The 22,123-nt window shown below is 37.7% G+C and overlaps 1 protein-coding gene across 1 annotated transcript; it reads left to right on the forward strand.

The window, feature by feature from the left end:
* Window positions 1–10,796: 10,796 nt before the first annotated feature.
* LOC145635977 (D-3-phosphoglycerate dehydrogenase 1, chloroplastic-like) lies at window positions 10,797–22,030 on the forward strand. Its single transcript, XM_081687396.1, has 5 exons — window positions 10,797–11,584; window positions 20,094–20,470; window positions 20,575–20,685; window positions 20,774–20,869; window positions 20,971–22,030. Exons 1-5 carry the CDS (start codon window positions 10,921–10,923, stop codon window positions 21,640–21,642), a joined length of 1,920 nt encoding a protein of 639 aa, XP_081543522.1. The 5' UTR covers window positions 10,797–10,920; the 3' UTR covers window positions 21,643–22,030.
* Window positions 22,031–22,123: the final 93 nt, after the last annotated feature.

A 22,123-nucleotide genomic window follows, 5' to 3' on the forward strand; every position in this document is an offset into this window, starting at 1 on the left:
AAGAAGAAGACTCCCCAGCCTGCTGTGAGTGCCGAAACTGATGAAGATCCGGTATACACCATAGCAGGCGGATTTGCCGGTGGTGGCCCGACCATTCGGGGCACCAAGGACCATCTGAGAAAGATGGTCAACTCTGTTGAGGAAGGGGATGCGGCAGGCACATCCACCTTCCTTAAAGTTGTCATCACCGAGCAGGACAAAGGCAAGGTCCGTCGGCCGCATGATGACCCTGTTGTCATTGAGTGCAAAGTCGCCAACCAGTTGGTTAGCCGAATTCTAATTGACACAGGAAGCTCCTCTGACCTCATCAGCCTCAAATGCTTATCCAATCTCAAGTACAAACCGGATAGCATGATGGAGGTCTCCCACACCCTTGTTGGGTTTGGGGGAGGACTTGTGCACCCAGTCGGACGAATTGACCTACCTTTCCGCCTGGGAAGCAGGGGAGACGGTCGGCACATGACCATCCGTTTCCTAGTGGTTGAAGAGCTCACAGCTTACAACCTTATCTTTGGCCGACCCACTCTTAATGAGTGTAAGGCCGTCATCATCCCTGCTCTCATGCTACTCAAGTATGAGAAGGATGATGGCACAGTTGGCTCCCTTAATGGGGACCAAAAGACGGCTCGAGAGTGTTACCTCTCGGACGTCAAGCCCGCGGCCGTAGCCTCCGGTCGGGGCAAGCAAACAATCGACCTCGACGATGTCGAGGAAGAACAGTCGGCCCCACCAGCCGGAAAGAAAAGAAAGACTGATCAGCTGGTGGTGGTCAAAAAAGAAAAGCAATAGCAATCACTGACCGGGGAATGGTTGGATGATCTTCGTCCCCAGCCTGCTGGTGAACACATTGATATCCCTCTGGACGACAGCCGTCCAAAGCGGACTGTTAAGGTGGGGACAATTGCCTTTGCAAAGCTGGGTGAAAGCCTTCACCAGCTGCTGAGGGAATTCAAAGACATCTTTGCCTTTGAAGTGGAGGAGATGCCAGGCATCAGCCCGGATCTCGCTGTCCACAAACTCGCCGTGGATCCTAAAAAGAAGCCCATCCGGCAAAAGAAAAGAAACCACGGCGAAGAAAGAAGTCAGGCGGCAGCTACCGATGTAAAAAAACTGTTAGATGCCAAGTTCATTCGGCCGTGCAATTTCCCTGAGTGGGTAGCTAACGTTGTGTTAGTAAAAAAGTCGAATGGAACTTGGCGGATGTGTGTTGACTACACAGACCTCAACAAGGCATGTCCAAAGGATAGCTATCCATTGCCTAAGATCGACAGTCTGGTCGACTCAACAGCCGGACATGCCCTGATGAGTTTCATGGACGCCTATTAAGGTTTCCATCAGATCCCCCTATGGAAAAAAGATCAAGAAAAGACGGCATTCGTCACTGATCAGGGGTTGTTCTGTTATACGGTGATGTCGTTTGGTTTGAAGAATGCGCCTGCTACTTTCCAACGAATGATTAATACGGTCTTCATTAATCAAATCGGAAGGAATGTAGAGGTGTACATTGATGACATGATAGTCAAATCCAAACTACAGGCGGATCATCTTGCTGATCTCCGAGAAACATTCGCCACACTCAGGCGGCACAAGGTCATGCTTAACCCAAAAAAGTGTGTCTTTGGTGTTGAGTCTGGGAAGTTTCTCGGATTTTTGATTGACCAAAGGGGAATAGAGGCCAACCCTGAGAAAATACAGGCGGTGATCGACATGCAGTCGCCCCGTACTGTGAAGGAGGTGCAAAAACTAACAGGTTGTCTGGCGGCCTTGGGGAGATTCCTCAGTCGGTCAGGTGACAAGTGCCTCTACTTTTTCCAGGCAATCAAAAAGAAGACAAACTTTGAATGGGGGGATGATGTAGAGGCGGCCTTTCAAAAGCTGAAAACTCATCTGCACTCTTTGCCGAGGCTTGTCAGCCCTTTGCCCACAGAGAAGCTCTTCATGTACTTAGCCGTCTCTGATCATGCCCTCAGTGCCATTCTCTTAGCTGAAAGAGACGACATCCAGCTCCCGGTGTATTTCATTAGCCATGTTCTGAGAAACGCGGAGCTTCGATACCCCACGGTTGAGAAATTCGGCCTTGCCCTTTACATGGCCATCAAGAAGCTTAAAACCTACTTCTTGGCGCATGCGGTAGAAGTCTATACTGACCAACCGATCAAACGGCCACTCACAACCTTGGAGTCTTCTGGACGAATGCTCAAATGGGCGATTGAAATGCAAGGACTAGAAATCACTTACGAACCAAGGAAGGCAATAAAAGGACAAGCATTCGCTGACTTTATTGTCGAAATGACAAGGCCGGTTGTACCGGACAATACAGACCAGGTTTGGAAAGTGTATGTGGATGGGAGCTCCACTGTGAACGGCTGTGGTGCAGGGATTATCTGTCAGTCTCCTGAAGGAGATAAGTACGAATACGCACTACGGTTCAAGTTCCAGGTCTCTAACAATGAGGCCGAGTATGAGGCCCTGCTGGCCGGCATTCGGTACTGCAAGGCGGCAGGGGCAAAGAAGATAGCCGCCTGCTCTGATTCTCAACTGGTCGTACTCCAGGTTAATGGAACGTACGAGGCCACTCATCCGGCCATGATAAAATATTTGCAGGCGGTCAAGAGTGAAGTTGGGTCACTTGAAGAATTTCATCTAACTCAAGTGCCCAGGTCTTCAAATAATCAGGCGGATGCTTTGTCAAAACTAGCATCATCTGCCTCCTGTGAAACGCCTCAGTCAGTTTTCTGGGAGGTCATGGAAAGAAGAAGTATATCTGAGGAAGACCCCATTGGAATTCATGACCGAAGCTCAACCTGGATGGACAGCATCCGGGCCTATCTTGCAGACGGCACGCTCCCTGACTCACCACAAGAGGCGGCTGTTCTGAAAAAACAAGCGGCTAACTTCGAGTTGCGACAAGGAGAACTCTTCAGGGCTGGCTTTTTGAAACCCCATTTCTCATGGTGTATGGTGCAGAAGCTGTCCTGCCCATTGAACATTATGAGCCGACTCTTCGAGTCATGTTATATGACGAGGAAGCTAACTGGGAGGCCATGCGGCTGGCATTGGACTTGCTTCCAGAGCGTAGGGGCAATGCTGCCTTACGCCATGAGATTTACCGTCTGAGAATGACACGAGCTTACAACAAGAGAGTACACAAGCGTCCTCTCAAAGTAGGGGACTTTGTGTTACGGAAGATGGAGGCAGTCGGTAGGGCGAATGAACAGGGAAAGCTAACCCCAAATTGGGAAGGCCCCTACCGAATCTATGAGGAAGTAAGAGACGGAACCTACTGCCTGGAAGACCCAGACGGCAGGCGGCTGCCTAGAACTTGGAATGTAGACAACTTGAAAAAGTACTACTTCTAAGTACGAATGTAAAGACCTAAATTTTGTTATCTCAAGCTTTGTTAATGAGAATAGGCCTTTCATTTCCTAACTTGTCTTTTTATTTAAAGTTTATTAGTTTCGCCTGTATAAAGTACAGACGGCCAATGCGTTTGGAAAGCGTCTGAACCAACAGCAGACGCCCCAATCCTTCTGAAGGAGCCGATTGCTTTAGAACAGTCGCTCCTACGAAATCCACTAAGTAAATATCGACACTTAACGAATATTTACCCAACCATTTAAGAGGCCTAAGGCCAGATAAAATCATGATGAGGCCCATGGCCGGATATTAATAAACAAAAAGAGACCGCATGGTCACAGTCTGCTCCAACATGAGTATGACCGTCTGCTCCAACATGAGTCAGATAACCGGCGACGTCCATTCGGGCGAATTCGTCGAGGAGAAGCATCTCCCATTTTGGTGGCACATTTCTCTACAAATATAACAAGCGGCCCTACCGAATGCTAAGGCAGCATTCGCAGTCATTTGTTTTAATCGAAAGTGAAATCTAAAAGGCCTGAATTTTCTAACTGTTCTAGCACAGCTTGAAAAGGGTCACTGTTTCATAAGTAGAGGCTAAAGAGGCATTAAGCCGGATGCGCCTGTTTTTGCCCAGGGGCAAAGCAGGCGGAACATTCTTGTTAATATACAAGTTAACTACTTAAGCACCTAATGAGGCTTTTGACCGGATGACGCCTGTTCTTTGCTTTTGGGGCAAGACAGGCGGACAATTCCTTTTAAAGAACATTTCCTAAGTTATAAACTTATCTTATCTCAAAGAGGCCTATGGCCGGATGCGCCTGTTTTCAGCAAACGCAAAACAGGCGGTAGTTTTCCCCTAGCAAAATTTGCTAAGTTGGAAATTTGAGTTTTGTTTGAGCCAATGGCCGAATGAAAACTTTAAGTTGCCAATTCTGGATGGACGTCTGCCGAGTGGTTTGGGGCAATCACCATAGTGATTGATTGACTTAGAAACCATGAATACTCTTCTAAGTATCAATAATTTCTAAGTCAATCAATCCAATAAACCGAAACCACTCGACATCCGTCCAGGGGCAAGAACATTCGCATGATATACAGGTTATAATACTTAGCCAAAAACATGCAATGAAAAATTCAAAAATGCAAAGGACAACAATATGAATAACTTCAGCCAAATGGCCGAATGATTAAAATTAAAAAGACCAATCGCCATCTGTAGACACCCAAATGTGTCTCCCCAAAACCAAACCCAGTGATGAGTACCTTTCACGTCGAATCATAATCGAATGAAACAAAAGTGTGGAAAGGTCTAGTGTGTTGCGGAAAGTTTTATTTCTTTTCTTTTCTCTTCTCCCTGTTTTTGAAAACTTTATTTTAAGAAAACAGACAATCCAGTTTGGTTGGTCCATGATATGGGTCCAATAGTGGTGTAGTTGGATGGGGTTTGCAAAGACCTTTCCAACGATATATTATAAGCCCAATTCCGATGAATATTGAGGAATTTATGGCCAATTTACTAAACTGGGCTCGGTTTGAGCTTTATGTACGGCCCAATGATCTAGGGGAGGGCCTAATATGATTTATCATTCCTAATGTAATTAGGAATGGTTTTGGTCTTCTAGAACATTCTAGAAGGTCTTATCATTCTTAATTCAATTAGGATTCTTCAGAGTTTTAATTAGATCAAATAGCATTTTCGACTGAAATTATATTATTTTATCTTCCAGTACGGGAAATTTATCAGATTTTCGAAAACGCGTTGAAAGCCGGTTTGGCGTCCAACCCCAGGCCTTGGCGCCTGGAATCAGGATTGGCGCCAGACGCCAGCATTGGTGCCTGGCGCTAGCCACTGGTCCTGGCGCCAATGAGTCAGGGCTGGCGCCAAGTTAGTTTTGTGGTCTTCAGACTCTGTTTTGATAAATTATCTTTTTTGGATGATTTTCTCTATAAATATCGTATCAAAAACTCCGTTTTCAATCATCAAGAGTCATCAATTCTCAGTATTCAATTCTTTTCAATAACATTCATTCATTCATGCATTCTTTCTTCTTTGCTTTTTAATACAAAATTCCGCATTCACAAGATCTTGATACGCCTAGCCATATTCGAAGTTGCCTTCGCCCTAGACGTGAAAGGTTTTAATTTCTGAGGGTTTGGTCCCAAATCTCTATTTCAATTATTTAATTTAATTGCTTTGATTATTATTCTCCTTGAAGTTACTAACGTGTGTATTTTGTTATTAGAAAGAGGTACGAGGCATCCAAGTAAGTACTTTAATGGTTTAATTGATATTATGATGTAGATATCATGCTTAGATTGTTATTTTGATTCCTAGTATCATGTCTAGGGTAATTTTAATATCAAGTATGATTAAAAGTACGATGCTTCCTATTATTCTCTTCCTAATATTTATGATTGTTAGTATCATGTTAGGGCTAAAGACTTGATTTTTATTGTTTAGTGACATGCTAGGGTTTATTATTAATCTTGTTAGTATCATGCCTAGGATCTTGCTATGCTTTAACATGATTATGATTATTTCAATTATAATTTATTTTTATGATGATATTATCATTATTATAATTATTATTCATGATATTGATTATTTATTTATGTTGCTTGATATGTATTATTTTATTTGTTATTGCTTGATCACCTTTATTGCATGTTAAAGGAAATTGGTATTTGTAATCACGCTTAATAAGATAATTAATAATCTTGTTAGGTTAATTGTGATTATAAATTCAAGTGATCGCCAATAATAGATTTATTTGTGCATTAAATTCAACCAATATAGATTAAACAGGTTTAGGGTTAACCTATTGATTGTATGTTAATCAGAAAGCGCACATGAATACGAGCAGAATAAAGTAGAGGCCTATTATTAGGGCAGGTTCAATCTCTTTTAGGTTGGATTTGTACCTTCATCCCCGAACCCTTATTTGGTTCATGACCTTATGGAGTTAACGATCTCTTGGATCGTTAAGGGGTGTAACCTTCACCTCGTGAACGGTTTACAAGTTCCTTAAAAACTTGTTGGCGACTCTTTTGCTCTATCTTCTTCCCTTTTGGACGCCACCGTACTTTAGTGTATGATCACAGTGGGGTTCAAGCTAGTGGGATTTTAAAGGCTTGAAACTATTCCCTTACACCATCTGACGACTGGTTAAGATTGTTTTCAGGCAAAGCCAGAGAAATTGTCAAAGTACCCGACCCCTCGGTCGTTAAAGAAACATCAATACTCGGCACGCAGGCCGGAAAAGCAAAGTACATGGCCATTCGGCCGCAGAAAATATAAAAAGCTTAAGTGATCAGGGGAGAGCTTCTTCATTGGCAGCCGGCCTGTTGTCCTTCGGCTGCTCTTCATCATTTTTCTCTTGATCCTCCACCTGATCTTCCTCCTCGCCACCAGAGGACGACTCCCCAGAAGAGTCGGACCCAGAGCTTTCCTAGGCCGCAGCAGCATTCTCAGCCTGTTCAATAAGGCGAGCGTCGAATGCTTTGCTGGCTTCATCAAACTTGGATTTCCAAGTCTGATAGTCCGAGTCCGGCTGCACAGCCGCCCAAGTGTCCCGCATGATGGCATCATAGTCGCTCATCATTTGCTTAACAAGAGCCTCTCTCTCTTGTTCAGCCACGGACTCAAACTTGGTCTTCAGTTGATGCTCCTGGTTGCTGAGGCGCTGCTCCAGGCGGCCCACCTTCTGCTTGGCTCTCTCGGCCTCTTCTTTGGACTCTTGAAGAGGCTCGAGCTTCTCCTTAAGATTTGCAATTTCTTTCTTAAGGGAAGTGATGCGCAGGCGGGCCGAGTCCAGGTCCTTCTTCACCTGCATATGAATTGGCTTCCGCCTGCGAATACATCATATCAAGCGTTAGAAACTCATTTTGAGCAATATCAAATTGAGCTCGATCCAAGGCGGACTCGGCCCGAGCTTTAGCGGTTGTTACCTCTTTAGACTTCTCCTTGAGAGGTTGCCTGAGCCCTTGGACGCGCAGCATGGCCTGCAAAAAGAGTCGAATGGTTAAAACCAGGCGGATAAAGACTTGAGCAAAAAAAAAAAAAAAAAAAAAAAAAAAAAAAAAAAAAAAGAATTGAATTGCTTAAGTTAAGACTCATACCTCGCAGAGGTTTCCCAAGATGCCATCCAAGTCAAGGGTGTCGGCTCCTCTGACAGACGCCTTGTTGTCAGGATCAACCGCCCTAAGCATGGATTTGGCTATCTGGATTACAGTCGGCCTCTACACAGGGACTGAGAAGGAAAGAGAGTTAGAAAAATAACACAAGTATACCTAAATGGAAGAACAAGAAAGACGAATGGTTTTTACCGTCGTCCTTCAGTTCCTCCTCTTTCCCCAGACTCCTCCTCTCTCCTGCTGAGCCGACAGCAGCAGTGGGTTGCTTGAAGCCACCTTTCGATGTCCTCTGGACATCCGGTTTGCTGATCTCCTTTTCAGCTTCGAGAGAAGAGGCGTCTGGGCCCTTCTTGGGCTTGTGTGCAATGTGCTTCCGGCCGCCCTTGCCGGATACGCTCACATCACCCGCCCTTGTCTTTTGGATCTTAGGGTCGGATGGTTTTGAGGGAGATTTGGAAGGGGCACCCTACATCAACACAAGATAAAACAAGTTAGAAATCATTCGGACAAATTTAACATTGGTCAGAAAGGATAATTATAACAATTTCCTACCTTGGGGGTGCCGCCAGTTTTCTGCTCATCCACTTTGGTGTGGGTGGCTGCCTCTGCCCTGTTTAGGACATTTGATCTGTATCGAGCAGCAGATACAACCGACTTCCTTGTGGCCGAGAGCTTCTCCATTGCCTTGTCTGCAAAAATGAACAAGTGTTAGCACCATCAAACAAGTATTGAAAAGCAAAATGAAATTGCATATAAAACAGACGGTCGACTACCTCTCGGCATTTCAGAACTTAGCCCACAGGCGGCTAAGAATGTTCCTTCTTCAAACCATTTGTACAAAGGGAGATAGCATTGAGGGGTGACCTCCTTGTCCCCCTCATCATTCGTCCACACGGACACGGTAAACAACCCCTGGTCCATGATCTCCTCCTTTGCCCGCCTGGGAAGAGGCGGCAATGCACTCCTGCCTGCTAGGAGAGGTGGATTCTTATTCCACCTGTTGTACTTTTGGTTCAGGCGGATGTCGGCAGACTTGACTATGTAAAACTTAGTCCTCCAGTCTTTCCACTTGTTCTCTTTGCCAACAGCCATCATGTACCCCTTGCAAGTGGTCAGGGTGTACCAGCCCTCACCGCCCCTAGCAAGCGCCCTGCTCAGATAGTGCATGTGGGCGAACGCTTCAAAGCTCGCCTCCACCTGCAGCATCTCACAGGCGGCAACGTACCCCAGAATATTAATGCAGGAGTTGGGTACAAGTTGCCAGATACCCAGTTGGTATCCATCCAAGATCCTCTCCAAGGCCGGATGGAGAGGGAAGCGGAGGCCAGCTTGGAAGGCCGCTTCATAGCAGCCGAATGCTTTGTCCTGATAGCTGGCCAGGCTCAGTCAGGTAATGGTGTCGCCCTCGTTAGGGACCGACAAAGTATAGCCATAGCCTAGAACGACCTTGCGCCTAAAATTGGCAAGGCCGGATGCCATGGAGCTCTGCCTGCTGGGCGGAACATGATGATAGTATGGGGCTCTCTCCAAGCGCCTGGAAGCGCTCGGCTCGGCCCAGTTTTCCCCCTTATCCACTGCCAGGGACTCCCTGGCAGAATCTATTTTCGTTCTAGCCTCCTCTGAAGTTATGGAGGCGTTCTCTGAAGAAGATGACGAGGCCGACTCGTCATCAGAGCACTCATCAGAGCTAGGGGAACGCCGACTGGTGCTAGCGGGGTCCTCCCCTAGACTCTCTTCCGGCGCCTGTCCAGAAGGCCCGGGTTGATATTCTTCATCCGCCTCCCCCAGGATTCCATCACTGGGAGTTCCACTAGATGTGGGCGAATGGTAATATGTGGGGGTTGGAGGAAGATAAGAAGGGCTGTCAGGATGTTCCGACAGCTCACTTCGAGGCACCAATAAACAGTTGACCCATCCGAATGATAGAAAACTCCATCGGAGCTACACTGCCTTGCTGTTCTTTTGGTTCTGGCCATAGTGTCCAGCACAGACACGGAAACGGTCGGATTTGGAGAAGTTCGCAAAGCAGGGTCTTTGGCCAAGCATTCGGCACTGCTAGTTCTAGATTCAGCCGTCCCCGGTGACCGGTTGATCACTATCCTACGCCGTGCCGCATGCAATTGGGGAGCCATTTTTTCGAAAACAAAGAAAAAATGAAGAGTAAAAGAAAAAACAGGCGTTACCTTTAGAAGAAGGGTGAAAGACGCTTGGTTGACTAAAGAACGGTCGGACTGTTGGCCGAGTGTCGGATGCTTGAAAAGTAGAACGCTTAGGGAATTTTGAGAATCTTTAAGTAAAAAAGTCCAAGATTCTCCAAAGATTCGCAAAGGTGTGAATCCAAGGAGGGGGGGTCAAACCTCACTATTTATAGGGGGGTAAAACCCTAAAAAATTTTCCCTCCAGTAATTTTTTGAATCTTACCATTCAGATACCGACACCTGTCACAGGTGTCACGTGCAATGCACGTGACCCCTGTGAGGGGCAAATGATTTGGGTATTTTATACCCGGCCAGGTGGCCCAATCAGGAAGCGCCATGTGTCCTCCATAGAGGTGCCATTTGGACCCATGGAATGATGACACGTGGAGGGCGGACACTCCTCTGTCCTACGTGGACTGAAGATCCAGCATGGACCATTCAGATGGCGACACGTGTCACTCAAAAGGTACCTCAAAAACCTTTTGGGCTCAGTGACACGTGTCACTCAGGCATTGGCCCTGGGATGGCGGCCTTCAAAGGCCCAAATCCCGAGGCGCCGCAAAACGGCGTGACCTAATTCCTATGTCACCAGATCCTAGGAGGGGCACACTTTTCAAAAGGACCCTATAAATAGGGAAATTCTGGCATTTATGACAGAACAGAGAATATACACGCAATACGAGACAATACGTCACTTATCACACCTTACCTGAGCTTGGAATCCGAGCAGATAACTTTATTTCCGCACGTTTTATTACCGAACGCTTACTAACTTAATCTTCGGAGGCGAACTCCCGACCATCCGACGGTCCGTTTACTTTGCAGGTACAGGCGTCCTTAGTTGAATCCAGTTTCGGTGTTGTAACTCTCCTAAGGGACAAAAACCCCCGAAACAATATCCAAATTTTAAGTCACTAAAATCATTAGATACGAAGTACTTCAATTCATACCTTAAAATATAGGAGGATGATGCCTTTCATTAAAGTTAGAAGATTCCCACTCCATCGAGTTTTTACCCACCACCATTCTTTAATCATACATGTGGACCCCACCTCCATCCTTCAAATATAGCCCCAAAATTAAATCTCCCAAAAGTTGGTGAATTAACAACAAATTAAATCTCACCTCTCACCCCATTTTTACTTTTCAGAAATTTCCTCTTTTCCCTTCATATTTTTCTTTCATTTCCTCCTTCATTCAATCATCAACATTTTTGCCCAAAAAAAAAATGGCTACATCTGCTAAAACTTCATCAATCTTTACATCTTTCAAAAACCAAAAACAACCAAAAAATTCATTATTTCATGAAAACAACAATATTAATAATCTCTCTTTTCTCAATAATTCATCCTCAAAAAAATTTCTTAAGCTCTCCTACACAAAATCAAAGCATAATAACCTAGTAACAAAAAACGCCCTCAACACAAACACCCTAGATGCAACATCCCCCGTGTCCACGAAACCTAAAGAGCCTTCAGTTCTAAACAATGGGACGGGTTCGCTACAAAAGCGAACCCGTCCCATGATCCTGGTCTCCGAGAAACTCGGAGAAGCAGGACTCGCGGTTCTACGCGAGTATGGTGAGGTGGACTGTATATACGACCTCACCCCGGAGGATCTATGCAAGAATATATCAAAGTACGACGCGTTGATCGTAAGGAGTGGGACGAAGGTGAATAGAGCGGTGTTCGAGGCGGCGAAAGGGGGGTTGAAGGTGGTGGGAAGAGCAGGGGTTGGGATTGATAATGTGGATCTTCAAGCAGCGACGGAGCATGGGAGTTTAGTAGTGAATGCACCGACGGCTAATACAATTGCGGCTGCTGAACATGGGATTGCTTTGCTCACTTCTATGGCTAGGAATGTTGCTCAGGCTGATGCTTCCATGAAAGCTGGTATGAATTCTGTTATTCGACTTATCTTTCTTTTTTATTTTTCTTGATTTCTTACCTTATTTGTATTTGTGGGTTGGTCATATGTCTTTTCTAAATTACAGTAGATTTTATAACTATTTAAAAAAAGAAATAGATTTTATAAAAATTATAATTATTACGGAGTATTATAATTATATTATAGGAATATTAGTGTTTTAAAATAAAAAAACAAATACTGTTGGGTACAGGGGTGCAAAAAGGTTTATAATAATACTCTGTCTATTCCTTTTTTACATTACTATTGTAAAATTACACGGAATTAAGAAACTTAGAATAAAACAAAGAACAATAAAACTAAGGACAATGGGAATTGCATGACATTAATTGATGTCTTTGAGTAAAACAAAAATAGAATAATATTTTATGATGCACATGTCATCAATCCTTTGAAGATAAAAATGACCAATAGCATTTTTTGATGGAAAAAAAAAATCAATCATATTCATTTAAAGGTGAAAAAATAAGAGTGAGAATTAAAAAAACACCCCAAAAAAATAAAATAAAGGAAGTATTAATTACAAAACAGAAAATAGGGATAATTTGGGATATTTAGTAAAAATTTAGTTACTAAAAAAGGAAAGTAAGAATGTAATTTTAAAATACTCAAAAAGGAAAGCAGAAATGTAAAAAAGGGACGGATGGAGTACAATATTAGTTTAAATCGAATAGCTTAAAGGTAATTCTTAGTTGCCACAAAAAAAAAAAAAAAAAAAAAAAAAAAAAAAAAAAAAAAAAAAAAAAAGGTAATTTTTAGCTAAATTAAGGTGATTTACTAATTGATTCTTACTCCATAAAAGAGATTAATACTCCCTCCGTTCCTATTGATAGTCTCTTATGGACATTTTTTTTTTAGAGGAATTAATTAACACAAGTAAGAATAGTAAAAGTATATTGAAAAAGTAAATTGACATTGATTATGCAAAAAAGTAGAGAGAGAAAGTAATAAAAGTACATGGAAAGTTAAATTTGTACAAATATTATTGCAAATTAGAGGAAATTTTTGTAAAAAATTAATATTAATAGTTGTTGGAAAAAACAAATGGGGTGAACATTTTAGGACTAAAATTTGTCCATAAAGGACTATCATTTGGGACAGAGGAAGTGTAACTTTTAGTGATGGAGGGTGTCCAAGTATATATGAAGGATTTATTATATAGTAGCAAATATATAAGTTTCGGTGAAAATATGCTATTTGTTGTACTAGAGTTGATCAAAGTCATCACGGCCTGACTTGAAAATGCGTTTTTATGTAATTTAGTTGTTTAATTGGCCCAACTTGAAAATGACCTAAAAAGCTCGCACGGTCCGGCCATTTAAATTAGGGCAGATTTGGACACATACTTTCAGGTCAAAGCTCTTCTCGCCCCGACCCGCCCAATGGTCACGTACTCTTTTAAGTTGTACATATCTATTAAACTATATGAAAAGCAAATCCATCCATAACACTTGTCATTACCTTGTGATAAATTTTCCCGCCTTTTTTGCCTTTTTATTTTGTTCAAAATCTATAAATAAACTATTTATACCTTATGATTTTCATTCTTGTTTGACAATTATATTTCATATATACCCAAATGAAATAATTCTGAATAAATTTTATATACTTTATGTAGTATTTTAAAACTAACCCAAAATCTACCTAAATAAAGGCCAATTCATAACCGACTTAGTCACCCAATAATTAACACCTCCATTTTTTAAAAAAAAAAACTTACAATAATTTACAAATTTTCCATTGATATATAAAATTATGTTTTTATTTTACAATGGAAATAATGTAATACCCCTCATATTGCTTCAAAAGGATTTGATATACTACTCATATCAACAAGATGCATCTTTCTTTTAGGAAACTCATTTTCTAAGATACTCCATAATTAAGCGTGCTTGGCAATTTTTTATTTATTTATTTTATTAAAACAATTCGTAGTCTAGTATAAAGTTTATTATGAAGGATACCCAATCGATTCCCCAAATAAACAAAATTTGTTTATCTAGGGGTATAATTGTCTTTTATTTTAAGTACCAGTGGAGGGGTATATGCGTCTTTTTATATACTAGTTGAGGGGTACATGTGTAATATCCACACCAAACAGTAAAAGCGAAAAGCAAACAACAAACAGTAATTGGACAGCTCACCAAAAGTTCTGAAAAAATGACCCTGCTTTTTCAATATAGTTACAAAAATGCCATCAGATTAACAAAAATTCATTTATCTGGCAGATTAACTTGTATTTTCCCGTTTATTATTTCTGCTTTGATTTTATTTTTTATATTTTTATATATTTTTTTTAATTGAGGGGCAATCACAAACCGTTAAAATTGAGACTTGAGAGTGAGGGATATAGTTCAAATGGTTAGAAATTTCCTTCCGGTTCCATGAGATTCTAAGATCTATTCTCACCGTCGCCCTTGAGGCTCTCTAAACACCAAAAAAAAAAAAAAAAAAACCATTAAAATTGAAATACATTATGAGGCAAAAAGTAGAGTGCCATCTTGCTGGGTCACACGACATATAGTCACCAGCAAACAAACCCTTTTTAATAGTAAATTTCCTCTATTTCTTAATTTTGATACATTAGATCTTTGTTTTGAGAAAAAACAGACCTAATTATATTCAGGTATTGTATCTCACGTTTAAAGAATAGATAATAGAGGGAGTTTAGTTTAGACTTGACGTATAATACTTCTATATACTCCAATTTTTTTGGAGTAATTCTTAAACATATTCTACTATCTGCGTTACAGGTTATGTGCAACGATTAGACATATTCCCTCTCTGCTTTATGTCAAATCGTTGCACATAACCGGTAGCGACGAAAGTATAAAAATATTTCAAATATGTATAGCCGTATAGGATTATACTTCTAATAAAAAGTAAAGACAAATGAGTTGGTGTTCACTCTTACAATAACCTTTATTCAAGACTTCGATCAAGTGGTCAAATTGGTCATACCACAGTCCACATCAGTTAGTCAATTATAACAACTCTTATTAAGAATTTTCAATGAAAATTATGACGTCATTTGTTATTTCATACGATATTCATTACTACATACGTAAACAATTAAACATTAATATTTTCTTTTGTCAATATAAGAAATTACTGTATAAGAATATAAAATTTTGTAAATACACATTAAGGCTAACCTAAGAACATTTCACATGAGTATGCTCATATTTATTAAAAAAATATTTATAACAAGAAAAAAATATTTTTTTTAAAAAAAGAATCCTGCTCAATATGAAGATTTCAAACAATACAAATATTAAAAAAGCGGAGGGAGCTATATTTTCTAAAAGCAGTGTTATTTTATTTTGTTAGATTTATAGTCAACTAAACACTGAATATATAAGTGACTATTAAAAAAAAAAAAAAAAAACACTGAATAAGTGAACAAAAAATTTCTTTTAAAGGAAAAAAAAAACATAGTTGAAACATCAATAATAATAATAATAATAATAATAATAATAATAATAATAATAATAATAATAATAATAATAATAATAATAATAATAATCTATAAATATAACTAAAGTAACAACCGCTGACATCATCCCTATTTAAATTGTACAGATGTCAAGTTGTGGTAAAAAAATTTCCCGCCTAAACCAATTGCTGACATCATATTCTTATTTTTATTATTACTTATTTTTTAAACCTTCTTATTTTTTACCTTGAATTATTAAATTATAATACGAGTATTTTTTTCTGAAGATAATTATTATAATATGTTATTTATATTTTTTTTTTACATTATTATGAATTTATAAAAAAACTATCTGGATCCCAAATATAATTATTCTCGGTTTAAGAGTACTCCGTATTGTATAATTTGATTAATGGTTATGTTTGTATATATATATATTTTTTTCTCATATGAGGTACATATATAAAATTTATTTATTTCAAAGAAATTTATTATATCATGCATTGCACGAGGCTAATTTAGTTTAAAACTATAGATCACCGTGCATGGCACGAGATCTAACCTAGTAATATACTAAAAGACACACCACCAACGACATGTGTCATCTCCTGGTCCAATTGACTGTAATAATTAATTTTTTTTGTCTCTCTAAATTAATGAATGATGACTTATCTCTCTCTAGAACTCCCAAAAACAATTATAATTTTTTTTTTTTAAAAAAAAATTATAATTAATAAGTAACAAATCTTTACGTATATAATACTGTAATAATATCTTATGGTGTATAATAGAATATTTGATGTAACATATCCTTCAAAAATAACATATCAATAATTAAAAACTTAAGCAATAAAATAAAATAAAATATTGTTAACATAATTTGTGATATATGGAGTTTATTTATTTATTTATTTATTTTAACAACAAAATCATAAAAAGTTATTGGTCCCCTTCAAACAAGTTATGACTAAGGCCATGTTTGATTCACCTTAATTTTGCTAAACTGAAATTATTTTTACTGAACATAACTTATTTTTACTGAACTGAACTTAATTTTACTGAACTGAAATTATTTTTACTGAACTGAAATTATTTTTACTGATTTTCTATTATAATTCTTCTTTAAGAAAACTGAATTTTACTAAACTGAAATTAATTTTACTGAAATGAACTTATTTTTACTGAACTGAAATTATTTTTACTTAATATTATTTTTTTAAGGTGAAGAGAACAGGGCCTAATAGAGGTAACCTGGTCAATAATGTGAGACATGAGTCGTTTTATTGGTTTGAAAATTAATTTTAAATATTTATAATTTATTTATCGATAAAAGTTTTTGAAAAGATTTTAATATTATTATTATTAAGAGAAAAATATACTTAACCGCTTAACCCACCCCTTCCCTCACCGGTCGAAAATTATGTGAGACCTTTGTCAATATTCTAATATATTTTGTAATTTATTTAAATTTTAGGAAATTTTGTCAAGAACTACCAATTATAGCGCGTGTTTTGAAAACTACCTATCAAAAATTTCTTTTAAAATAATTACCACAAAATTGTAAAAAGTTTTAAGTATCACTACCCCTCTAATAATTCCAACTAAAATATTCGGCATGTAGTTTTTTGTACCTTTTTCTCATATAATCACCATTTAAATTGACTAAATTACCCTTTACAAAGGTAAAAAGCCATAAACAGTGAGACCCAAATGTCGAAAATTTTATCAAAAATTGTTAGAGTGCTACTGCTACTTAAACATTTTACCACTTTGTGGTAGTTCTTTTAAAAAAAGTTTTTAATAGATAGTTGTTTTCAAAACACGTGCTTTAATTGATAGTTGTTGACAAAAATTTATCTTTTTTTTTTTAATCTTATAATATTTGATATTTAAAAAGACATGGATTTGGTGGGCCATAAATTAAAAGTAACATTTGCATATTTTAAGAGAGTCACACAATTGAAAAATTAGACTTCACATGAGTTGCTAAATTGAGAAGTGGGTATGATATTACAATTGGAGGTAAAAAAAAAAAAAAAAAAAAAAAAAAAAAAAAAAAAAAAAAAAAAAAAACTGATTTTGTATTTCAATACTAAAACTTAAATCTTACCATTGGAGATGGTCTAACCAGTTTACATTATTGAAATTTTTTTATCAAAATTTATTGGTAAAATTGTCAAAAAATACCTTATTTTGAAATCATTTTGTGAACTTGTACCTCACTACGGAGTATATTACTTTTGTCAACTGATACCTTGAATTAACTTTTGTTTTAATTTAATTGTTTACACTTTAATGACCAATTTTCGACCATAAAGCCAAGTCTCTAGCATTTGACTTTCATTTTCCCAACATCCTGGTGTGCGTGTGACACACTTACCTCTTATTTTTATTTAACTCAATTAAATTATCTACACTATGCGTCGATAAAAGTATAACGCTTATTAAAACACTAAGGGAGTAAAATCAGTTTAATAAATTCAGTTAAATAAAATCAGGTAATGATATGTCTTAATGGAAAAATAATGATCAGTAACATCTTAATTTTGTATTAAATTATCTTATAAAATTTTGATGCTATAAATCTATAAAGCATGGCCAATATAATCAAAGTTTATCTAATAATACATACTATCTACATTTTCAAATTATTTGCAATGATTAGATATTTTCCACTTACATTTTATGTCAAATTGCTGTAAATATTTTAAATTGAAAATAATATATTAGTAAAATATCAAAGTCAAATTGTGTAGTTTATTATTCTCTTCGTATCTGAATAATTTTTGCACTATTTACGTATTAATAAATAGTGCAAACAATACGAGACATAGGGATAAAAAAAAGGAAGAAATAGAGGTCACAGAGACCATAATAATATAATGAAATTGCGAAAGTGCTCCACCCTATTTTGTTCACCACTAAAAACTGTTTAAAATTGGTATTTCTCTTTCCGAAACGGCGAAAACTAAAGGCAGCTCATCAATATGTGGGCCTTGTGGGCAGTCCAGAGTCCAGAGCGAGTGGCCCATTAACTACATTTCCTCTTTTGTTTTTATTGATCAGACATCAATTTAACATTGAAATTAAAGCAGTACAGTATAGGAAAATTTAATATCTAAATTTGGTGGTTAGATCTTATTTTCAACACCCGAGGAAAACTAGATCTTGTCCTTTTCTAGTTATTGTACTCATATTCTGTATCTTGTATCTGGTCATTTGATTGCATCTTATAACTTGTTCATTTTAACTAAGATATGATAAGATTGATAACTGATCTAATTATAATATACAAATTCTTAAATGGACCTGGTTCACACTAAGTTATTGTGGACCACTAATATTTGAGAAACTATATTTGTTTTATTAGTTAAAAAAAAGTTCACTTTAGTTGAAAAAAGGTCTCTATGTTGAAATAAAAGTCATTTTGGTAATATATAGACTATAAGAGGTTAATTTTTTAACGAAATATTTTATATACTAGTTAATATGAATAATAAAGGTCAATATGTTAACATTAGGGTCATAACGTTATGCTTTAAGTTCACAATAATATTAAACGTTATATTAATTTTAATAAGGTTACTAAGTTAAAATTAAGGTTACTATGTTAAGAGTAAGGGTCACTATGTTCAATATAATGTTAGTTGCGTGTGTATAAATATCGAATCCACAATAACATTATTGTGGACCGGGTCCACGCAAGTCTTTGTGATTATAATAAGGTATGGTGACTTTGATCTGATTTAATTTTTAAATTTGTGAAAGGATATTGACTGTTTATATACTAAGGTATTAAAAAAAGTTATTAAGACAATATTGTTAGGTGTATTTCCAAATATACAATTACTAATCAAGTATATTAGTATAGTAAAAAGAAAACAATAATAAGTAATTACTAGAGCAATAAGTCTTCTATAAAATAGAATTGCGTTATTTTATTTATTTTTTTTTTTTTGAAAAATGGTCATTTTACTTTAACAGTTTTTATACTAACGTTAACCCCTTAACGTTAATTTTGTATTTGTTATGAATTTGAATATTTGATTGTATTTTAATGTGTATATTGTAATGAATACATGTTATAATAGCTAATCTATACAATGTACTAAAATAATCGGCAAAGGGAATACTTGGCATAATTTTGTGAAAAAATTTCCCTCCAAAATGCTATTTATTTTTCTTTAAAAAATTCTATTAATAAATTAAAATTCTTTTAATAAATTTTATTTATGCAACACATAATTAAGAATTAAAAAATGGACATTAATAAATTTAAATTTGAAAAAAAAAAATAAAATTGTTACATAAGTAATTTAATTTCAATTAACTCTATTTAGTTAATTTCAATCGACTATAATTATTAATAAATCTTACTTTATAAATCCGTGCATTGCACGGGGCCAAAAACTAGTATGATTAATTTAATACATTATAAACGTTATAAGTAAAATTATTGTTAAGAAAATGGTAACTTTTATACTATATAAAGATAACTTTATTTATACATTTTTAGGGCAACTTAAATCCTTTTTTAATAAAATAATTATCTCTATAAGATTATCTCAACATTAAAATCCTGTTCTTCATAGAATCATCTCAAAATGACATGCTACTTTGTATGTTATTACCTTTATTGATAATTGCAATCATGGAATCTATCAAAGTTTAACCTAATGCATGGTTGATAATTCAATTGTAATATTTTAAAGGTTGAAAGATAGTTATGATATTTCAACTCAAATTCAAGTTTAAAAGACAATACAACAAATTAAATCATCATTTGTTATTATAGCCTGCTACTCTGCTAGTAAGACATTAGCAATGTCATATTTGTGTAAGATCATAGTTACTTGCCTTGCTGGAGTAACTATGCAACCTGAAACTATGATACTACCTCCGGTCCAAATTACTCGCAACTTTGGGGTATTATTTATATATGAGAGATAAAATATTCCAAAGTTGCGAGTAGTTTGGATCGGAGCTAGTATATCAAATACTAGCATAAGGGCTTGAATCTAACACTTGAAAATCTCCAGGGATATGGGGAAGGAGCAAGTATGTTGGTGTCTCTCTGGTGGGGAAAACATTGGCTGTGATGGGATTTGGTAAGGTTGGATCAGAAGTTGCAAGACGAGCAAAAGGTCTAGGCATGCACGTTATTGCCCACGATCCTTATGCTCCGGCAGACAGAGCACGTGCAGTTGGTGTTGAGTTGGTTTCCTTCGACCAGGCCATCTCCACTGCTGATTTTACCTCCCTCCATATGCCTCTTACTCCAACAACTAAGAAAGTCTTCAATGATACCACCTTTTCTAAGATGAAGAAAGGTGCGCGTCTCATTAATGTTGCTAGGGGTGGTGTCATTGATGAAGATGCTTTGGTTAGGGCTCTCGACAGTGGCATAGTTGCTCAAGTAAAAACCTGTCTTATCAGTTATTGAATAGATGATCCTGGTCTACCTATGTTGTGGATTGACTAACAGCTGATTATTTTGTTGTACTAAATGATATGGAACAGGCAGCTCTTGATGTGTTCGCAGAGGAGCCCCCTGCCAAGGATAGCAAATTAGTGCAGCATGAAAATGTTACTGTCACACCTCATCTAGGAGCCAGCACCAAAGAAGCTCAGGTTAGTCTTTTTGAGCCAATGTGATTCCAATTTAACACTTTTCTTTGCCAAAATATCTTCATTGATCCACACTTCTGATATCAATCAGGAAGGAGTGGCTATTGAAATAGCAGAAGCTGTTATCGGAGCTTTGAATGGGGAACTCTCTGCAACTGCAGTGAATGCACCAATGGTTCCTGCTGAGGTATTTGATGAACCAACAAAAGTATTCATACTTGATTGAAACAGAAAAGGGAAAAAATCCATTTTTTTGTTGAGCACTTCTAAGGAGTAGTTTTGCTGCAGATTTTATCAGAACTAGCTCCTTACGTCCAGTTAGCTGAGAAGCTAGGGAGACTAGCAGTACAGCTGGTGGCTGGAGGAAGCGGGATCCAGACAATCAAAGTGTCGTACATAACAGCAAGAGGCCCAGATGACCTTGATACTAGACTCCTCAGAGCAATGATCACCAAAGGTATTATTGAGCCAATCTCTGATATGCACATCAACCTTGTCAATGCAGATTTCACTGCCAAGCAGAAGGGTCTCCGCATTAGTGAGGAGCGTGTTTCTGTTAATTCCTCCCCTGAGAACCCAATCGACTCTATCCAAATTCAAATTCCAAGTGTACAGTCGAAATTCGAGAGCACCATCACAGAGAAAGGGGATATAAGCATCGAAGGAAAAGTTAAGGATGGGATTCCCCATTTGACCCGTGTTGGATCTTTCGCAGTGGATGTAAGTCTCGAAGGGAACATTATCCTTTGCAGGCAAGTTGATCAACCAGGCATGATTGGCAAAGTAGGGATTATTCTTGCTGACCATAATGTGAACGTGAACTTTATGAGTGTTGGGAGGACTAGCAAGAAGCAGAAGGCTATAATGGCAATCGGTGTGGATGAAGAACCTGAAGAGGATGCTCTCAGGAAGATAGGCCAAGTTCCAGCTGTCGAAGAGTTCGTGTTCCTTAAACTTTAGGAAGCTTCAAGAGTGTAGAAAGAGATCATAGAATAAAGGCTAGCTTCTGCATAACATTCAGAAGCAATAGGGTAATTATATCAGATAACCCTGCTTTGCATATGCAGCTCAAGGTTTCTGATCTCCCCCTATATGTGTGTGTTAGTAATAATATTTCAGGAACTTGAACTCTTTATTGGGCTAATAATATGTTTTGGTACCATTAGTCCCCCCCCCCCCCACCCCCCCCCCCCCCCCACCCCCCACACTCCCTCACCCCGAGGAAAAAAAAACGAATTTTGTGTGTTGAATATTTGATATATGAGTTCGAGTTGAAATTAGCTTCATATATCTATGTAATGTAATGTCCTTGTTTTATTACAATATATGCAGCGAGTTGGTTTGGGGTGCAATATGTATCAAGAGTTAAGAGCCTAACTATATTCATCCACTAAAATTTCACTCCCAAAACGGATAGTAATTAGAAAAAACAGCAAGTTTA

Source organism: Chenopodium album, chromosome 6 (genome assembly GCF_948465745.1).
Source record: "Chenopodium album chromosome 6, dcCheAlbu1.1, whole genome shotgun sequence".
Lineage (NCBI taxonomy): Eukaryota > Viridiplantae > Streptophyta > Magnoliopsida > Caryophyllales > Amaranthaceae > Chenopodium > Chenopodium album.